The sequence below is a fragment of the Myotis myotis genome, unplaced genomic scaffold (assembly GCF_014108235.1).
Source record: "Myotis myotis isolate mMyoMyo1 unplaced genomic scaffold, mMyoMyo1.p scaffold_m19_p_9, whole genome shotgun sequence".
Lineage (NCBI taxonomy): Eukaryota > Metazoa > Chordata > Mammalia > Chiroptera > Vespertilionidae > Myotis > Myotis myotis.
Genome location: NW_023416401.1, coordinates 82170595 through 82184663, shown reverse-complemented (window position 1 = coordinate 82184663; position 14069 = coordinate 82170595). Strand labels below are relative to the sequence as shown.

The 14069-nt window shown below is 43.4% G+C and overlaps 1 protein-coding gene across 4 annotated transcripts in view; it reads right to left on the bottom strand.

The window, feature by feature from the left end:
* Positions 1–11408, bottom strand: part of SLC9A8 (solute carrier family 9 member A8) — a 65253-nt gene extending 53845 nt beyond the window's left edge. For all 4 annotated transcript variants that reach the window (XM_036322080.1, XM_036322082.1, XM_036322081.1 and 1 more), the window contains exons 1-3: positions 11296–11408; positions 9272–9450; positions 2365–2445 (exon numbers count right to left, since the gene is read on the bottom strand). In XM_036322080.1, coding sequence (XP_036177973.1) covers positions 2365–2445; positions 9272–9450; positions 11296–11321 — 286 coding nt within the window. In that variant the 5' untranslated portion in view covers positions 11322–11408. The remainder of the gene's footprint in view (positions 1–2364; positions 2446–9271; positions 9451–11295) is intronic.
* Between the last annotated feature and the right edge of the window lie 2661 nt (positions 11409–14069).

Here is a 14069-nt window from a genome sequence, read left to right as displayed (position 1 = left end):
ATATAAAAGGCAGCTCTGAGATAGGTAGCTATCACTTCAACAAACAAAAATGCAGTCAATGCCCTAGCCAGTTTGGCTCAGTGGATACAGCGTCAGCCTGTGGACTGAAGTGTCCCAGGTTTGATCCCGGCCAAGGGCACAAACCTGGGTTGTGGGCTTAATCCCCAGTGTGGGGCGTGCAGGAGTCAGCCAATCAATGATTCTCTCTCATCATTGATGTTTCTATCTCTTTCTCCTTCTCCTTTCCTCTCTGAAATCAATAAAAATATATTAAAAAAATAAAAAGAATCTAGGTTTCTCATCTGTCCCCCTGGCAATCCTTAGCATTCTACCTTTTGTCTTTGAGCCACAGTGGCAGAAAGATGGCTGCCAGAGCTCCAGGCATCACATCCTCATACAATAGCATCAAAGAAAGGGAAAATTACTCTTTTTATCAGAGATAAGACGATTTTTCCCTAGAGCCACCACTGAGCACCCATTCCCTTGGTCTCACTGGCCAGAACTGGATTTTACACTGCCTTGCTACCTCTGTCCCTCTTTGGCAAAGGAGAGTAAAATTATTATGACAGCAAAGACCAATCTTGATTTGGAGGGGCCCATCTTCTGTGAGCACATTGTGGCAAGACACTTGACCAAAATAAGGGCTCTATTTATTTTCAAGGAAGACGGGAGGAAATGGCTCTTGGGTGGGCAACCAATAATGTATGCTGTAAGTCCTAATACAAGCACATGCAAGAGACAGTGAAAAATTTGACATTCCAAACCAAATGATAATACCATCATTTTAATTTCCATGTGCACACACCTAAATATGCACCAACTATATTTATTATTTTTAAGAAACTATGAAAAGGGACTGCAAAACTGTAAATTCCTTGTAATGGCTTTTTAAAGTCTTTACTGAAATGCCCCAGAATAATAGGTATTAGCTATGTAGGTTATTTTCAACATGCCTAAAATAGAGAAAGGAATGTTAATGAATGATCCTCCCATTCTTAGAGCTCTAAGGCTATCTTGTTAACTAAGGCTATTAGAATCTGCCATGGGGTACAGCTGAAGAGCCCACTAAACAGGGAACAGGAACTCTTTTGAGCAAAACTGGTTTTCAACTCTACTAAAGATCAATGCTATATAGTGGTGCCTGTTCCTTAAAATATGGCATCACTGGGGGTCATGAAGCTTAGATGAGACGGCAATGCGAACACTCCTAGGCCAGAACTGGCACACAGTAGTACTGTGAAGTCCAGGGAAAATAGAGGAGGGCTGAACACGGGCAGCAGGAGCACAGGTGGTGACGGGGAAGGAGAATGAACAGAGTCTGAGAGTTCATTTCCAAAGTTAACCTAAATCACAACTATATCGTGAAATAATTACTAAATACACTAAACAAAATATACAAGGCAAAGAAAATAAACTTAAAGCATCAGCAGTGATAAGAAAAAACTAAATATCATCAGTAGGCCTGTAAGTAACTACAATATTATAATGTGGTAAGAGCTTTAGCTGAACTTAGTAAAATCTTATTTACTATGTCTTTTTTTTTTTTTTTAAAGGTTTGGATGATTTTTTACAGAGAGGAAGGGAGAGGGATAGAGAGAAACATCGATCAGCTGCCTCCTGCACACCCCCTACTGGGAATGTGCCCGCAACCAAGGTACATGCCCTTGACTGGAATCGAACCTGGGACCATTCAGTCCGCAGGCCGATGCTCTATCCACTCAGCCAAACGGGTTATGGCTTATTTACTATGTCTTAAGCATCCCCACCAACATTTTCCTCTTGATCTTAGTACTCACTGAAAATAAGGTCTCTGCTTCTTCCTCCACTAACCACTTCAATGAACGTACAAATGAGGTCACACCTGTTATTCCCTTTAAATAGAGGCTAATTATCTTACGAGTTAAATGCCACAGGAAACAAAAGAGAGAAATTCGAGGTAGAATGGAATGCTCTCTGAAGACTTTAGATCTGACTCTGACATTAAAGTGAGCCATTTCTTTTTCCTAAACTGTAAAGTGAGAGCCCCATTGGCTGTAAAGTTCAGTGACACTATGAATTAAAGTGCCAATTACTTGTCTTAGTTCAGCAGAATGTCAGCGTGCCTAGTAGCAGATGTATTCTAGAAGCAGAAAAGGCCTGGGAGCTGTACTGAGGGGTTTCTATGTGACCTTCAGGAGGTCATCACCCCTCTCTGAGCCAGTGTCCTCACCTGTAAAACAGGATCGTAACACCCTCATGGCAGGTGGTAGTGAGGATTAAATGAGATCAGGAATGTACATCTTTTGTGGTTCCTGGCAGTAGGAGGCACTAAAAAAATCATAATTATTGCTACTGCTTTTATTAGACTCACCAATAAGCACTTACCTAAAGAAACAACAGCAACACTCTCTGGCAAGAAATGTAATCTGTATCGAATCAGTAAATGCACCAATATGATGCAAATAGCTGTAGGAAAAATAAGACATTGTTAAAACAGCACATTTTAAAATGATAAATACCAAGTTCAAGGCAATAATTACTTCTGGAGGGCTGCCAGGGAAATGGACAACTGTCAGTGACACTGTAAACTTCAGTGGCATTTGCAATCTATTTCTTTAACTGGAAACTCACAGTGTTATAACTGTAGACTCACAGCGTTTAAAACATTTTTCTATACTTCTTTACATCTAAGAGCATCAGACATCTAATATTTTTCTAAGCAATTAAAATTATTCAAACTTCCCAGATTCTAAGAAATGGTCTTCAACTTTATTGAAGTAGTCATCAACTGGAAAACTCCAAATAGTGAAGACCAAGTCAATGAAATCAATCACTTTCATGTAACTATAATATGCTGACATGAAGTATTTTACCACCTGGTGATTGGTTCTCTCTTAACACAGAGGAAAGTGAGGGTGTTTTATAAACAGAACAAAGTAAATGCTTTGGTTTGGTGATAAGATTGTCAGAATCCTAAAGATGGGGTACTTGCTCTCCAGCTGGTTGAGGGTTCCCCATTTGCCAGGCACTGTTCTGACCCCCAACACCCCTCTTAACTATTATTACTACTCTCTCCTTTGATTCTAGATGAGAAAACTGGGGCTCAGAGGTCACTTCACTGGGAGGTGCTGCATGGTGGAGCCAGATTCCAAACTTGTGCCCTTAACCTCGGGCACCCCCACCTCCCTCCTGGCTGCCCTCATGCCTCAGTCACGAAAACACAATTAATGTCTGACTTTCCTCACAGACGTGTTGTCATAAAAGAAAAGAATATAAAACTATTTAAAAGGAATAAGTATTTCTGGATTCTCCCCCCCACCCCCCAAAGTATACTTTTACATAAATAATTCCTAAATGTAATTTCATGGTCCAAGTGTTAATGTGCATGTCTCTTTTTGTTAGGCATCTAGGTGGTATACTACCTCCTCAATCAAAGTACCATCTTAATAATACTAAAAATAATTTATTATTATTTTTTTGTAAAAAGGAGTCTTTGAACAATCTGCATGGCTGTTAACTGGCCACCCTCAGAGCCACAGTGACAGATTAGATATCTTTAGTTCCACCAAAAAGCACCAGGTGGCCAGAGAAAGGAGATAGTTGTAAATATACAAATTTTGTCCTTTCATTCTGTGCTCTAAACCAGCGGTCGCCAACCGGTGGTCTGAAAGGTTGGCGACCGCTGCTCTACACTATCAATCTGTGGTGTTATTATAAATATTTAACCTATTTAGAAAAATCCTACATTAAATACTAAGAGCAAGAAAAAAGTTCCAGTGCATAATCATAACATGTGACCAAAGCATGCCTATTGTCTACAGAGACAGGCGCGTGAGCACATAAGTAGATAGATAACAAATTAGGGAGCTAAATCAGTTTCTGATCCTTTTTTGCACCAAGCTGGATGAAAAAATTAATTTAAAACATGTATTCTCCTAAATCAAACCATCTGCATCTTTCAGAACAAAGATGGAAACTATTAACAGAAAGGGCTAAATATAGGGCTCAAGGAAGGTCATCAGCCATTAAAGAGAATGAGGTCTGAAAAAACTACCCACAGGATGGGAGAAAATATTTATAAATTAGATATCTGATAAGGATCTAGTATCCAGAATATATAAAGAGCTCTTACAACAAAATGAAAACAACACAATTTAAAAATGAACAAAGGACCCGAATAGACATTTCTCCCAAGATATATGAACGACCAATAAACACATGAAAAGATGCTTAACATCATTAGTCATTAGCAAAATGCGAATCAAAGCCACAGTGAGATACTTCACACCCACTCGGATGGCTATCATTAAAAAACAAACAAACTGGAAAATAACAAGTGTTAGTTAGGGTGTAAGGAAAATGGAACCCTTGGGTCTGGCTAGTAGGAATGTAAAACGGTGCAGCCAGCTAGCCTCTGTGGAAAAGTCTGGCAGTTCCTGAGAAAGTTACATAGAGAATAACCATTTAACCTAGCAATTCCACTCCTAAGTATATATCCAAGAGAAACAAAAACTTATGTCCATACAAAAACATGTACACAAATGTTCATAGCAGAACTATTTACAACAGTCAACAGGAGGAAACAACACAAATGTCCATCAACTGAGGAATGGATAAACATAATGTGGTATATCCTTACAATGGACTACTACTCAGCCATACAAAGGAATACAATTCTAACATTTGCTATAACATGGGTGGACCTTGAAGACATGATGCTAAATGAAAGAAGACAAACATAAAAGATCATATATTATATGATTCTATTTGTATAAAATATTTTGAGTATGCAAATTCTTAGAGACTGAAAGCAGAATTTTATGTTTACCAGAGACTGGGGAGAGAGGTAAATGGGGAGTGAATGCTTTTAATGGGTATCGGGTTTCCTTTTGGGATGATAAAAAAGAACTAAATGGTGGTAATGTAGTAAATGCCACTGAATTGTACATTTTAAAGTGGTAAATTTTATGTTATGTTTATTTTTAGCACATATATATCCTCTAAAAGGAAAAAAGAGGATGAGGTATATAAAAAACACTAACTTGGAAAGACTTCCAAGACATTCTGTGAGATGAAAAAGCAAGCTATAGGACCCCATTTATATGAAAATAAACAAACTCCAAGCTATATGTGCCTGTATGTGAATATGTGCTTATGAATGTACAAAAGTATATACACAATATAAGTACATGTTTCCAAATTCACTTGGGGGGCTAAAAAAGCAAAAAGGAACAAAAACTTCTATGTGGCACAGAGAATACGCACACCACAAGTTAAAATGCTTCCAACTTTTCATGCTTGAAGCAATAATTATGTAAGCTATATTAAAACACAGACGTGCCAATTTTAATAACGCTAATAAATTTAATGGCTCATAAAATGGATGTGTCAAATGATGCTAATTGCTAACTCTAGTGCAAGTCAAGAACAGTGACTCACCATTGTTTCTGCAGAGTCAAAGTTCAGCAATGGTTAAGTATATATATAAGTCAACTGATTCCAAGCTTCTAAAAGTCGAAGAGTTTTAGCATCCCTTCTCAACAAAGAGGAAAACAATGTAATCCTTTCCCACCCTTTTGGGACACAAATGTTATAATTTTATTTGAATGACTAACATAGTAAACAAAGTGGCAAATGTGTTCCAGATTAGTAGTTCCTGAAGAATGAACTATGGACTGATGATTTCCCTCAACTCACCAGAGTTCATGTAGTGAGTTAGCAAATTACCTATTAACAGTATTTTTTTTTGTAGTTTATCAGACATATCTAATCAGGAATATACAATAATTATGTTATCTTGATAATATACAAGAGCAGAGGAAAAATGTCTTCAAAATTACTTAAAAAGCATTCATTTCTGCTAAAGAAATGTTGACCTGCGCATAAAAAGTGGAGATTCCAACTCATAAACTGCCAAGAATCTGATTAGGTGAAAATGGAACCTGCGTGACATTAGTGGGACTCTAGAGTCTAGGTTTATGAACTGTTTGAGGAGAAGACAATCCAAGATAAATATACAGCACTCTAAATACAGTTCAGTCCTTTCTGGCCCCAAACATGCATTAACACTGGGCGGAATTTTGCCTGGATGAAAAAGCACATTAAAAACCTGTTTTGTAGTCTTTGGCACAAAATAATCTTAAATGCTACACATCCTAAAAATTACTTTGAAAATCTTACTTATGCTTTTCACCCTCCTGTGAAAAAAGTGATTACAAAACAAAAGCTTTTTTTTCCCCAAGCAATCCTTTTATATTCTCTAATATATCAAGCTGACAACAATGTAAATAGATTAATAATACTTCAGGATTTAAAGAACTAAAGATTTCTTGATCAAGAAAAGAACTGCCTTTCTTCTTTGTATTAAGCTACTATATTAAAAGAAAAAGAAAACAAGATTGTTGAAGTAATCCCCTAATTACATTTAATTACATTTGCAGGGTAAAAAATTACCTAGGATAGTAAATCTATATGAGACATTGTACACTTGAGCATTATTGGTGGGAATGTAAAATGGTGCAGTCTCTGTGGAAAAGTTTGGCAGTTCCTGAGAAAGTTACACAGAGTAACCATTCACCCAGCAATTCCACTCCTAGGTTTATACTGTTTATCTAAGAGAAAGAAAAATAAATGTACACAAAAATGGGTACACAGCCCTAGCCGGTTTGGTTCAGTGGATACAGTAACAGCTTGTGGGCCGAAGGGTCCCGGGTTTGATTTCGGTCAAGGGCACATGTCCAGGTTCCAGGCTCGATCCCCAGTGGGGGGTGTGCAGGAGGCAGCCAATCAATGAGTCTCTCTCATCACTGATGTTTCTCTTTCTCTTTCCCCTTCCCTTCCTCCCTGAAGTCAATAAAAATATATTTAACAAAACAAAACAAAAAAACATGTGTACACAAATGTTCATAGCAGAACTATTTACAATAGTCAACAGGTGGAAACAACACAAATGCCCATCAACTGATGAATGGATAAACATAATGTGATGTCCTTACAATGAAATATTATTCAGCCATACAAAGGAATACAATTCTAACACAAGCTACAACTTGGGTGAACCTTGAAGACATGATGCTAAGTGAAAGAAGCCAGATATAATAGTTCTTTCTGTGTTTTGTTTTGTTTTTAATTAATGAGAGACAAGGATAAGCCCTAGGACTTTAAATAAAATTACTGTATTATTGCACCAAAAGGCTGATGGTTCAATTCTTGTTTCTCTATCATCAATGCTTCTCTTTCACTCCCTCTCTCTTTAAAATCAATAAAACATACACACACACACACACACACACACACACACACACACACACACATTTCCTATATAATAAAAACCTAATATGTAAATGGACTGAATGGTGGAACTACCTGTGGAACGACCAGTCACTATGATGCGCACTGACCACCAGGGGGCAGATGCTCAATGCAGGAGCTGCTCCCAGACAACAGGTCCCAGGCCAACCAAGGCGGGTGCCAGCAGAGACCCCCGCCCCAGCTCCCCCCCCCCCCCCCACACACACACACATTGCCCTGCAGAGGGAGGCGGCCAACGAGTAGGCAGCACCAGGCTGGCCAAGGCAGGTGCCAACAGGGCCCCCTGATCTCCCTGCTGGTTGCCCCACAGATCAGCCCTGATCACCAGCCAGGCCTAGGGACCCTACCCATGCATGAATTTTGTACACCAGGCCTCTAGTGTATATATATAATTTTAAATCCTCACCTGAGGATATTTTTTTCCATTGCTTTTCAGGGAGAGTAGCAGGGAGGGATGGAGGAAGGTGGTGGGGGAGAGGGAGAGAGAGAAACCGATGTGAGAGAGATGCACTGACTGGTTGCCTTCCATATGCGCCTCGACTGGGGAGAGGAACGAACCTGCAACTGAGGTACACGCCTGTGCCTGGGAATCAAACCTGAGACCCTCCTGTGGGCAGCTGACATTCTAACCACTGAGAACACTGGCCAGGGCAATAGAAACATAGTTTTTTAAAAAAACGAACTGAAGAGTCCTTGATTGTTCAATTCCAGTCAAGAGCACATACCTTGGTTGTAGGCTTGATCCCCGGCCCCACGGGGGCAGCCAATTGATGTCTCTCTCACACATTAATGTTTCTATCTCTCCCCCTTCCTTCCATTTTCTCTAAAAAAAATCAATGGAAAAAATATCCTCGGGTGAGAATTAACAACAACAAGAAAAAATTACTGTATTATTAAAATTGACTTTAAAAGTCTGACTAAAGTGTGAAAGAAGTGACACTTTCCCTCAAAAAAACACTTAATGGACAGCAGAGAAATACTCTGTACCTTTAAATCCAGCTGCACCTTTCACTTTTCTAAAAAGATCTAATTGGAAATATGACTAACGATCATTAAAGAAGAGTGGAAAATGTAAACATGCCAGCTTCACTTTTCAAATGAGAGTTTGGACTTGGGTCAAGTTCTAAGCTATTTCTTCTGTAGTCAGCTAATCCAAAGTGGTTGTGCAGTTTCAACTGGCTATTTTTATGTTTGTTTCACACAGTTGCCTATTCTCTATAGTCTGGAAGGCACTGAAGTTAATGCCTTTTATCTAAACTTGAATGATGTCTTGTAATCTGGCTGTTAGTCTCTAGTTCCCAGATCTTAGGTGTGTCAATCGCTTAACCTCTCTGGGCCTAAATTTCCTCACCCGTTAAAGGAGGAGGTTGAACAAAATGAGATTTTAAGTTTGACACAGTGACTCTGTTGAAAGAAAAATATTACATAAGTAAATAACAGCACCGGTGTTATACAGATATGGCGAAAGTCATGACCATGGTTAATGAAATGACTGAGGTTAAGGATAACAGTGTGCTAGGACAAGGGCACCTGATCTTTTCCTCAGCAGCAAAACCTTTACATAAAATTTTACACAGAAGCTTAATAGAGATGAGACAAAATGCTGCTCTGGTCAAAGTCAGATGCCCTTCCATTTGACTACCTCTACTTCCTGCTACCATACACACACAGACTTTCATGAGCAGAGTTTGAAATCCACTCAACTAGACGTTCAAGGTTGTTTTCTAGGCCAAACATCTTTAATTCTCTCTTCCAAAGGACATCTAAGATATTTCAAAAAAGGGCTCTTCAGAATTGTTAAGCTCTAAGTTTTTATGAAGAAAAAGAAGTACCCTGCTATAATGTTATGCACTATCACAGTCCCTCAGTCTGAAGTGAAATCCAAATGGAGGATTTGACAAAGTAAGCAGTGGTTTAAAGGGGGTTAACCACACAACACGCACAGACACGCAAGATGGTAGATGATGGCGACTGCATTCACCTAGGACCAGGAGGCTGAAGAAGATAGTCATGCCACTGGACTGTTCCTCCTGCTGAGCCTGCTCCCCTGTCTGCACAGGGAGGATGGGCTTGGCAGGGGTCGGGAGCACCAGCTTCGTAGTGACAACCAGGCTGGTGTGGAGGGTGACATTGAAACCTTCGTGAGTTGTGTTGGGGAACCTGTGGAAGGACACAAAAAGCAGAATTAGGTCAAGGAAAAAGGGCTCCAAAGTATCACACACACAAAGCCAGAGAAAACTTGGCACAGAGCTTTATAGGAGTCTTAAATCTTGCAACCAACAGGCAGGCCTTACGAGAGAAACTGATTACAAAACTTCCTGCCTGCTGCCACAGGGCGGTAGCAGTGCCCTCGGGTGCTGCTGAACGCAGCCATTTGGAGGACAGGAACAAGGGGCGGCGGGGCCTGCGTAGAAACCACATGCCACCTGCTCTTTGGCCATAACGGGGGATGTAATCAGAGGCAAACTGGAATCTCATCACTTCCAAGGTCCAACATCATTTACTTGGCGCCTTTATTTCTCGTTTACATTCTTTTCCCTGGATTATATCCACAAGTTGAAGAAGCCACCTGAATTTGCGCAATTGGTGATCTGGTTGGAATGCCCTACCCTTTGTAAGATCCTTCTCAGATTTCAAAAGGCTCAGTGTAACCTCCTCTGTAACACCCCGCTCCACACCACCGCTTCTGTTCCCCACAGCTCTCTCGGCACGTGCTGGGATTGTTCACTAGTGCACTATGGATACAATAGTCATTGCGATTGTGATTACAGCAGCTAATGTGTACTGAGGCTTGCTTCATTCCAGGGGCTAGGTAACCTACAACCTCTCGTTTAATAGGCATAACATGTCTGCGGTGGATGCTCTTACTTTCCCTTTTATACCCGCGAACAACAGAGAGTCGGACAGGCTGCCCAATTTGGCCAATGCCTCAGTTAGTCAGCGGCAGAACTGAGCTTTGAGACCAAACATGAAGTCACTGGTCCTTGCCACCTCTTTGGGTTTGTGCTGCTGAGGCACAGTTTAGTGTCTGGGACAGAGCGGATGCTTTAACAAATAAGGCGACTAAATGAAATGACCATCAGCCAAGAGACAGATCGGGAAAGTTGACGGGTGAGGGAGCCAAATTTCAAATCCACGGGGTTCCCTGTGAATTTTTACACACGCATTCCACACACACAGATAGGGCATCCACAACATGCAATACACTGTGCCCAGCAGGCACGGAGATGGGCTGAGAGTGGTCCCTGCCCAGAGGACAGGAACCCCGCCGCCCCCATTTCATCTTGCAGGGCCAGCCCCCTTGCTCTCTGCACCCCAGGCACCCTGCCTGCCTTTCTGTCCCTCAAAGGCACTGCAGCCTGTCTTGCACTCGCTGTACCCTCTCCTATCCCTCCTCCTGGCACGGGCACGGGCACTCCTTCCTGAGTAGACGCCCCCACCCTAACACTACTCCACTCCCTTCAGAGCACTGAAATCGTCTTGTCTATTTATGGTCTTTTGCTACAAGGAAGTTCCCAGAGGGAGGCTCCTGGCTTGCCTCCTTCACTACTATGTGCCCAGGGCCTGGAATATATAGATGGCCGGCAGTTAATGAATGAATGAGACTCAATGGAGACAGATACAGAAAAAGATCTCTACGGTGGAGGAGGCGCCTGGCTAACTGGGCGGTGGGGGTGGGGGACTTCCTGGAGGAGGCGGAGCGCTCCGTAATCATGACAAGACCGGAAAGCTGGGAAAGGGACGTTTGGGTGGCGGGTGCCGCCAGACGGCTATCCAGGCCTGCACTGGGCGGCCGATCCCCAGCCTGAGGTTCCGACCTCCAGGAGGCCGTGTTGGGCCCCGGCCCGTCCCTCCCGCCCTCCTCGTAGGGGCCGGCAAGATCGGTCCTGGCCAACCAGCACAAGGAGCTCCTCCTCCTAGGGACGAGGGGCGGCCTGAGGCGCTAGCTGTCACCCGCCGGGGCCCAGCCCTGTCGCCTCCGCCGCCCCGGAAAATCCCACTCACTCCTCTTCCGCCATCTTCTGCCCCATCCTGCGGAGCCTCCAAGACCACCGAGTTCGGAGCCGCGGGGCTAGCAGGGCCCGCCTTCGCTTCCGGCTTCCGCTGAAGGCGCGGGCGGGCGAAGGGCCGGGGGCGGGGCCTCGGCAGCGCGAGGGCGGCCCTTCTGTCCCTCTGTCTCTATAGCCCGGGGGTGGGAGGTGGCCTATGGGAGGACAGTCCCCGGGGCTTCCAGGACTTCGTGACCTTCTGGCCCCACGTGGTTTCGGCTGTTCCCCACCGCGGGGCGGGGCATTTTGCGGGAAGCTCCTGTGAGGTCCATGTGAGTTGCCCGGGCCTCGCTGAAGGTGGGGAAGGAGGGACCCCAGGGGCACACTCCCCCAGTCTGAGCCTCCGTTTTCCTCAGCTGCCAAGAGGACACGCCGCCTGGACTTGGCGGGACTGTGCAGCATTCTACCTGTAAACATTTGAGTTCTGATTATATGCCTATCATTAAAAACAGGTGATGATGATCGAGGGATGAATCATTGGTTAATTTGATCATTGACTCCTGTATGTGCCTAGCAGTGGTCTGTGGGGTTGGGGATATAAGAAGGAACAAGGTGAGCTTGGAGGAATAAGAGGGGCCCCATCAGGAGGGCTGGACTATATTGTAAGGCTTTTTTTTTTTTAAATGTGTTTTTTTATTGAGTTCAGAGAGGAAGGGAGAGAGAAAAACAATGATGAGAGAGAATCATCGACTGGCTTCCTCCTACACGCCCCAGGGGATCGAGCCTGCAACCCAGCCATGTGCCCTTGACTGGAATCAAACCCGGGACCCTTCAGTCCACAGACTGACGCTCCATCCGCAGAGACAAGCCAGTTGGGGCTTGTAAGGCTTTTGGATTTGACACCACCTGTGCTGCTACCTCCTTCCCGGTACAAGGCATCTTATCGCAACATCTGCAAAGCTGCCTAAACCTTCTCTCTGACCCTGCCCTTGTTCCCAGGGTCTTCCACACAGAAGACCCTGATTATTGCAAAGGCCTCCCATCAGGTCTGGTCACTCCTCTGCTCAAAACCTCCACTGGCTTCCAACTTTGATCACAGAAAAAAAGCTTGGAGTACTTACAGGACTCAACCTTGCCCCTTTCCCCCCCTCTGAGGTGGATCCCCTCTCCCCCTTATGCACACTTTCCACTATGGTCACAGCGGCTTTCTCAGTGTGCCCGAAATATACAGGGAACACTGCCAGCTCTGCACTGGCTGATCATTTGGTCTAGAATGCAATCATGGGCTGTGTTAACGTAAAAACCATTGAAACCTGTAAAGAATTTTTGTGAGTTTATTTGAGCCAAACTGTCAACATATGCCAGGAAGCAGAACCTCAACGAATTGAGATCATGATCCGGAGAATGGCGGTTTACATTTGTATTTATACATTTGCTTTCAAAAGAGGGACGTAGGTGGGTTACATGAAATTCATTGGTGATAGATTAAGGAGGAGGGATAAAGCAAAGCAGGGAAACCCCTGGGATTGGATAAAAAGTAAAATGATGGACACATACTTAGGTGGGTGCAGGATCAATTAAGATGATAATGAAGGAATTTGTGGTATCTGTCCTGGCGCCCAGCATATTTGGTTGTGCCCCAGGGCTCCAGAAAAAAGGAAGTTACAAGTTACCCAGACATTTCAAGGGTATGTTATCATAGATGCAAAAAGACAGATAGGCTCAGTTAAGGTAAAGGCTGACCTTGTCAGTGAAGATACCGGCCTAGGACGTAACTGCCCACCATAACTGCTTTTAGTTAAAGTTTAATTCCAGACCACCTTTGTGGTGACTTTAGTTCTCTGAGTTTGCAAGACTGCCATGCAGGCCTCCCCTGAGCTTGTCAGGTCAGCATGTGGCCCCTTCCGTCCACAGCTGCATAATGACATTTCGGTCAACAACGGACCTCACATATGAGGGTGGTAGGCTAGGCGTGCAGTAGGCTATAGCACCTAGGTTTGAGTGAGTGTACTCTATGATGTTTGTACAATGATGAAATCGCCGAAAGATGCATTTCTTAGAACGGTCCCCGTTTTTAAGGGGCGTATGGCTGGGTTCCTTTGCCCCTTGGTTCCCACCTTTTCCACTTTTGGGCTTTTTGTTTAATCTGTACTTTGTCCATTCAATCTTCCCTGACCATCCTGTTTAAAATCCAAGGCCCCTGCCCTTCCCTGAGTTGTTTTTCTCCAGAACACCAAACATTGTTTTATTTGTTTATTGTCCTTCCCCCATGAGCATGTAGGCTTCCGGAATGCAGGTTTTTATCTGTTTTGTTCTCTGCTTTATCTCCAATGCCTAGAACAGTACCTGGCACATAGTAGGTACTCAATAATAAATGATCACTGAATAAATAAAGACATTAGTTAACTCTAGATGTGTTAGGAAACAGAAGGGTTTCGAAAAGAGGAGTGCTACAACCTGACTTTTATTAGGACCCCTTTGACTATAGAGAGTTAGGTAGGGTGGGGGGCGGGGGTTGTGTGGGGGTAAGGATGGAAGCCCTCAGACCTGCTGGGAGGCCTTTGCAATAATCTGGGCAAGAGCTGATCGTAGTTTGGACTGAGGTGATACCATGGAGAGAGTAGGAATGGTTGGACTCCGGGTGCATACTGAAGGCAAGATTTGCTGATGAACTGTGGCATGTAAAAGAAAGACGTCAAGGATGACAAAGTTTTTGGCCCTGGGCAGAGGGCCAACCCCAGAGCCTGCCGCCACTCCAAGACCTTTTAGGACTGTTGTCAAAGCTCACAG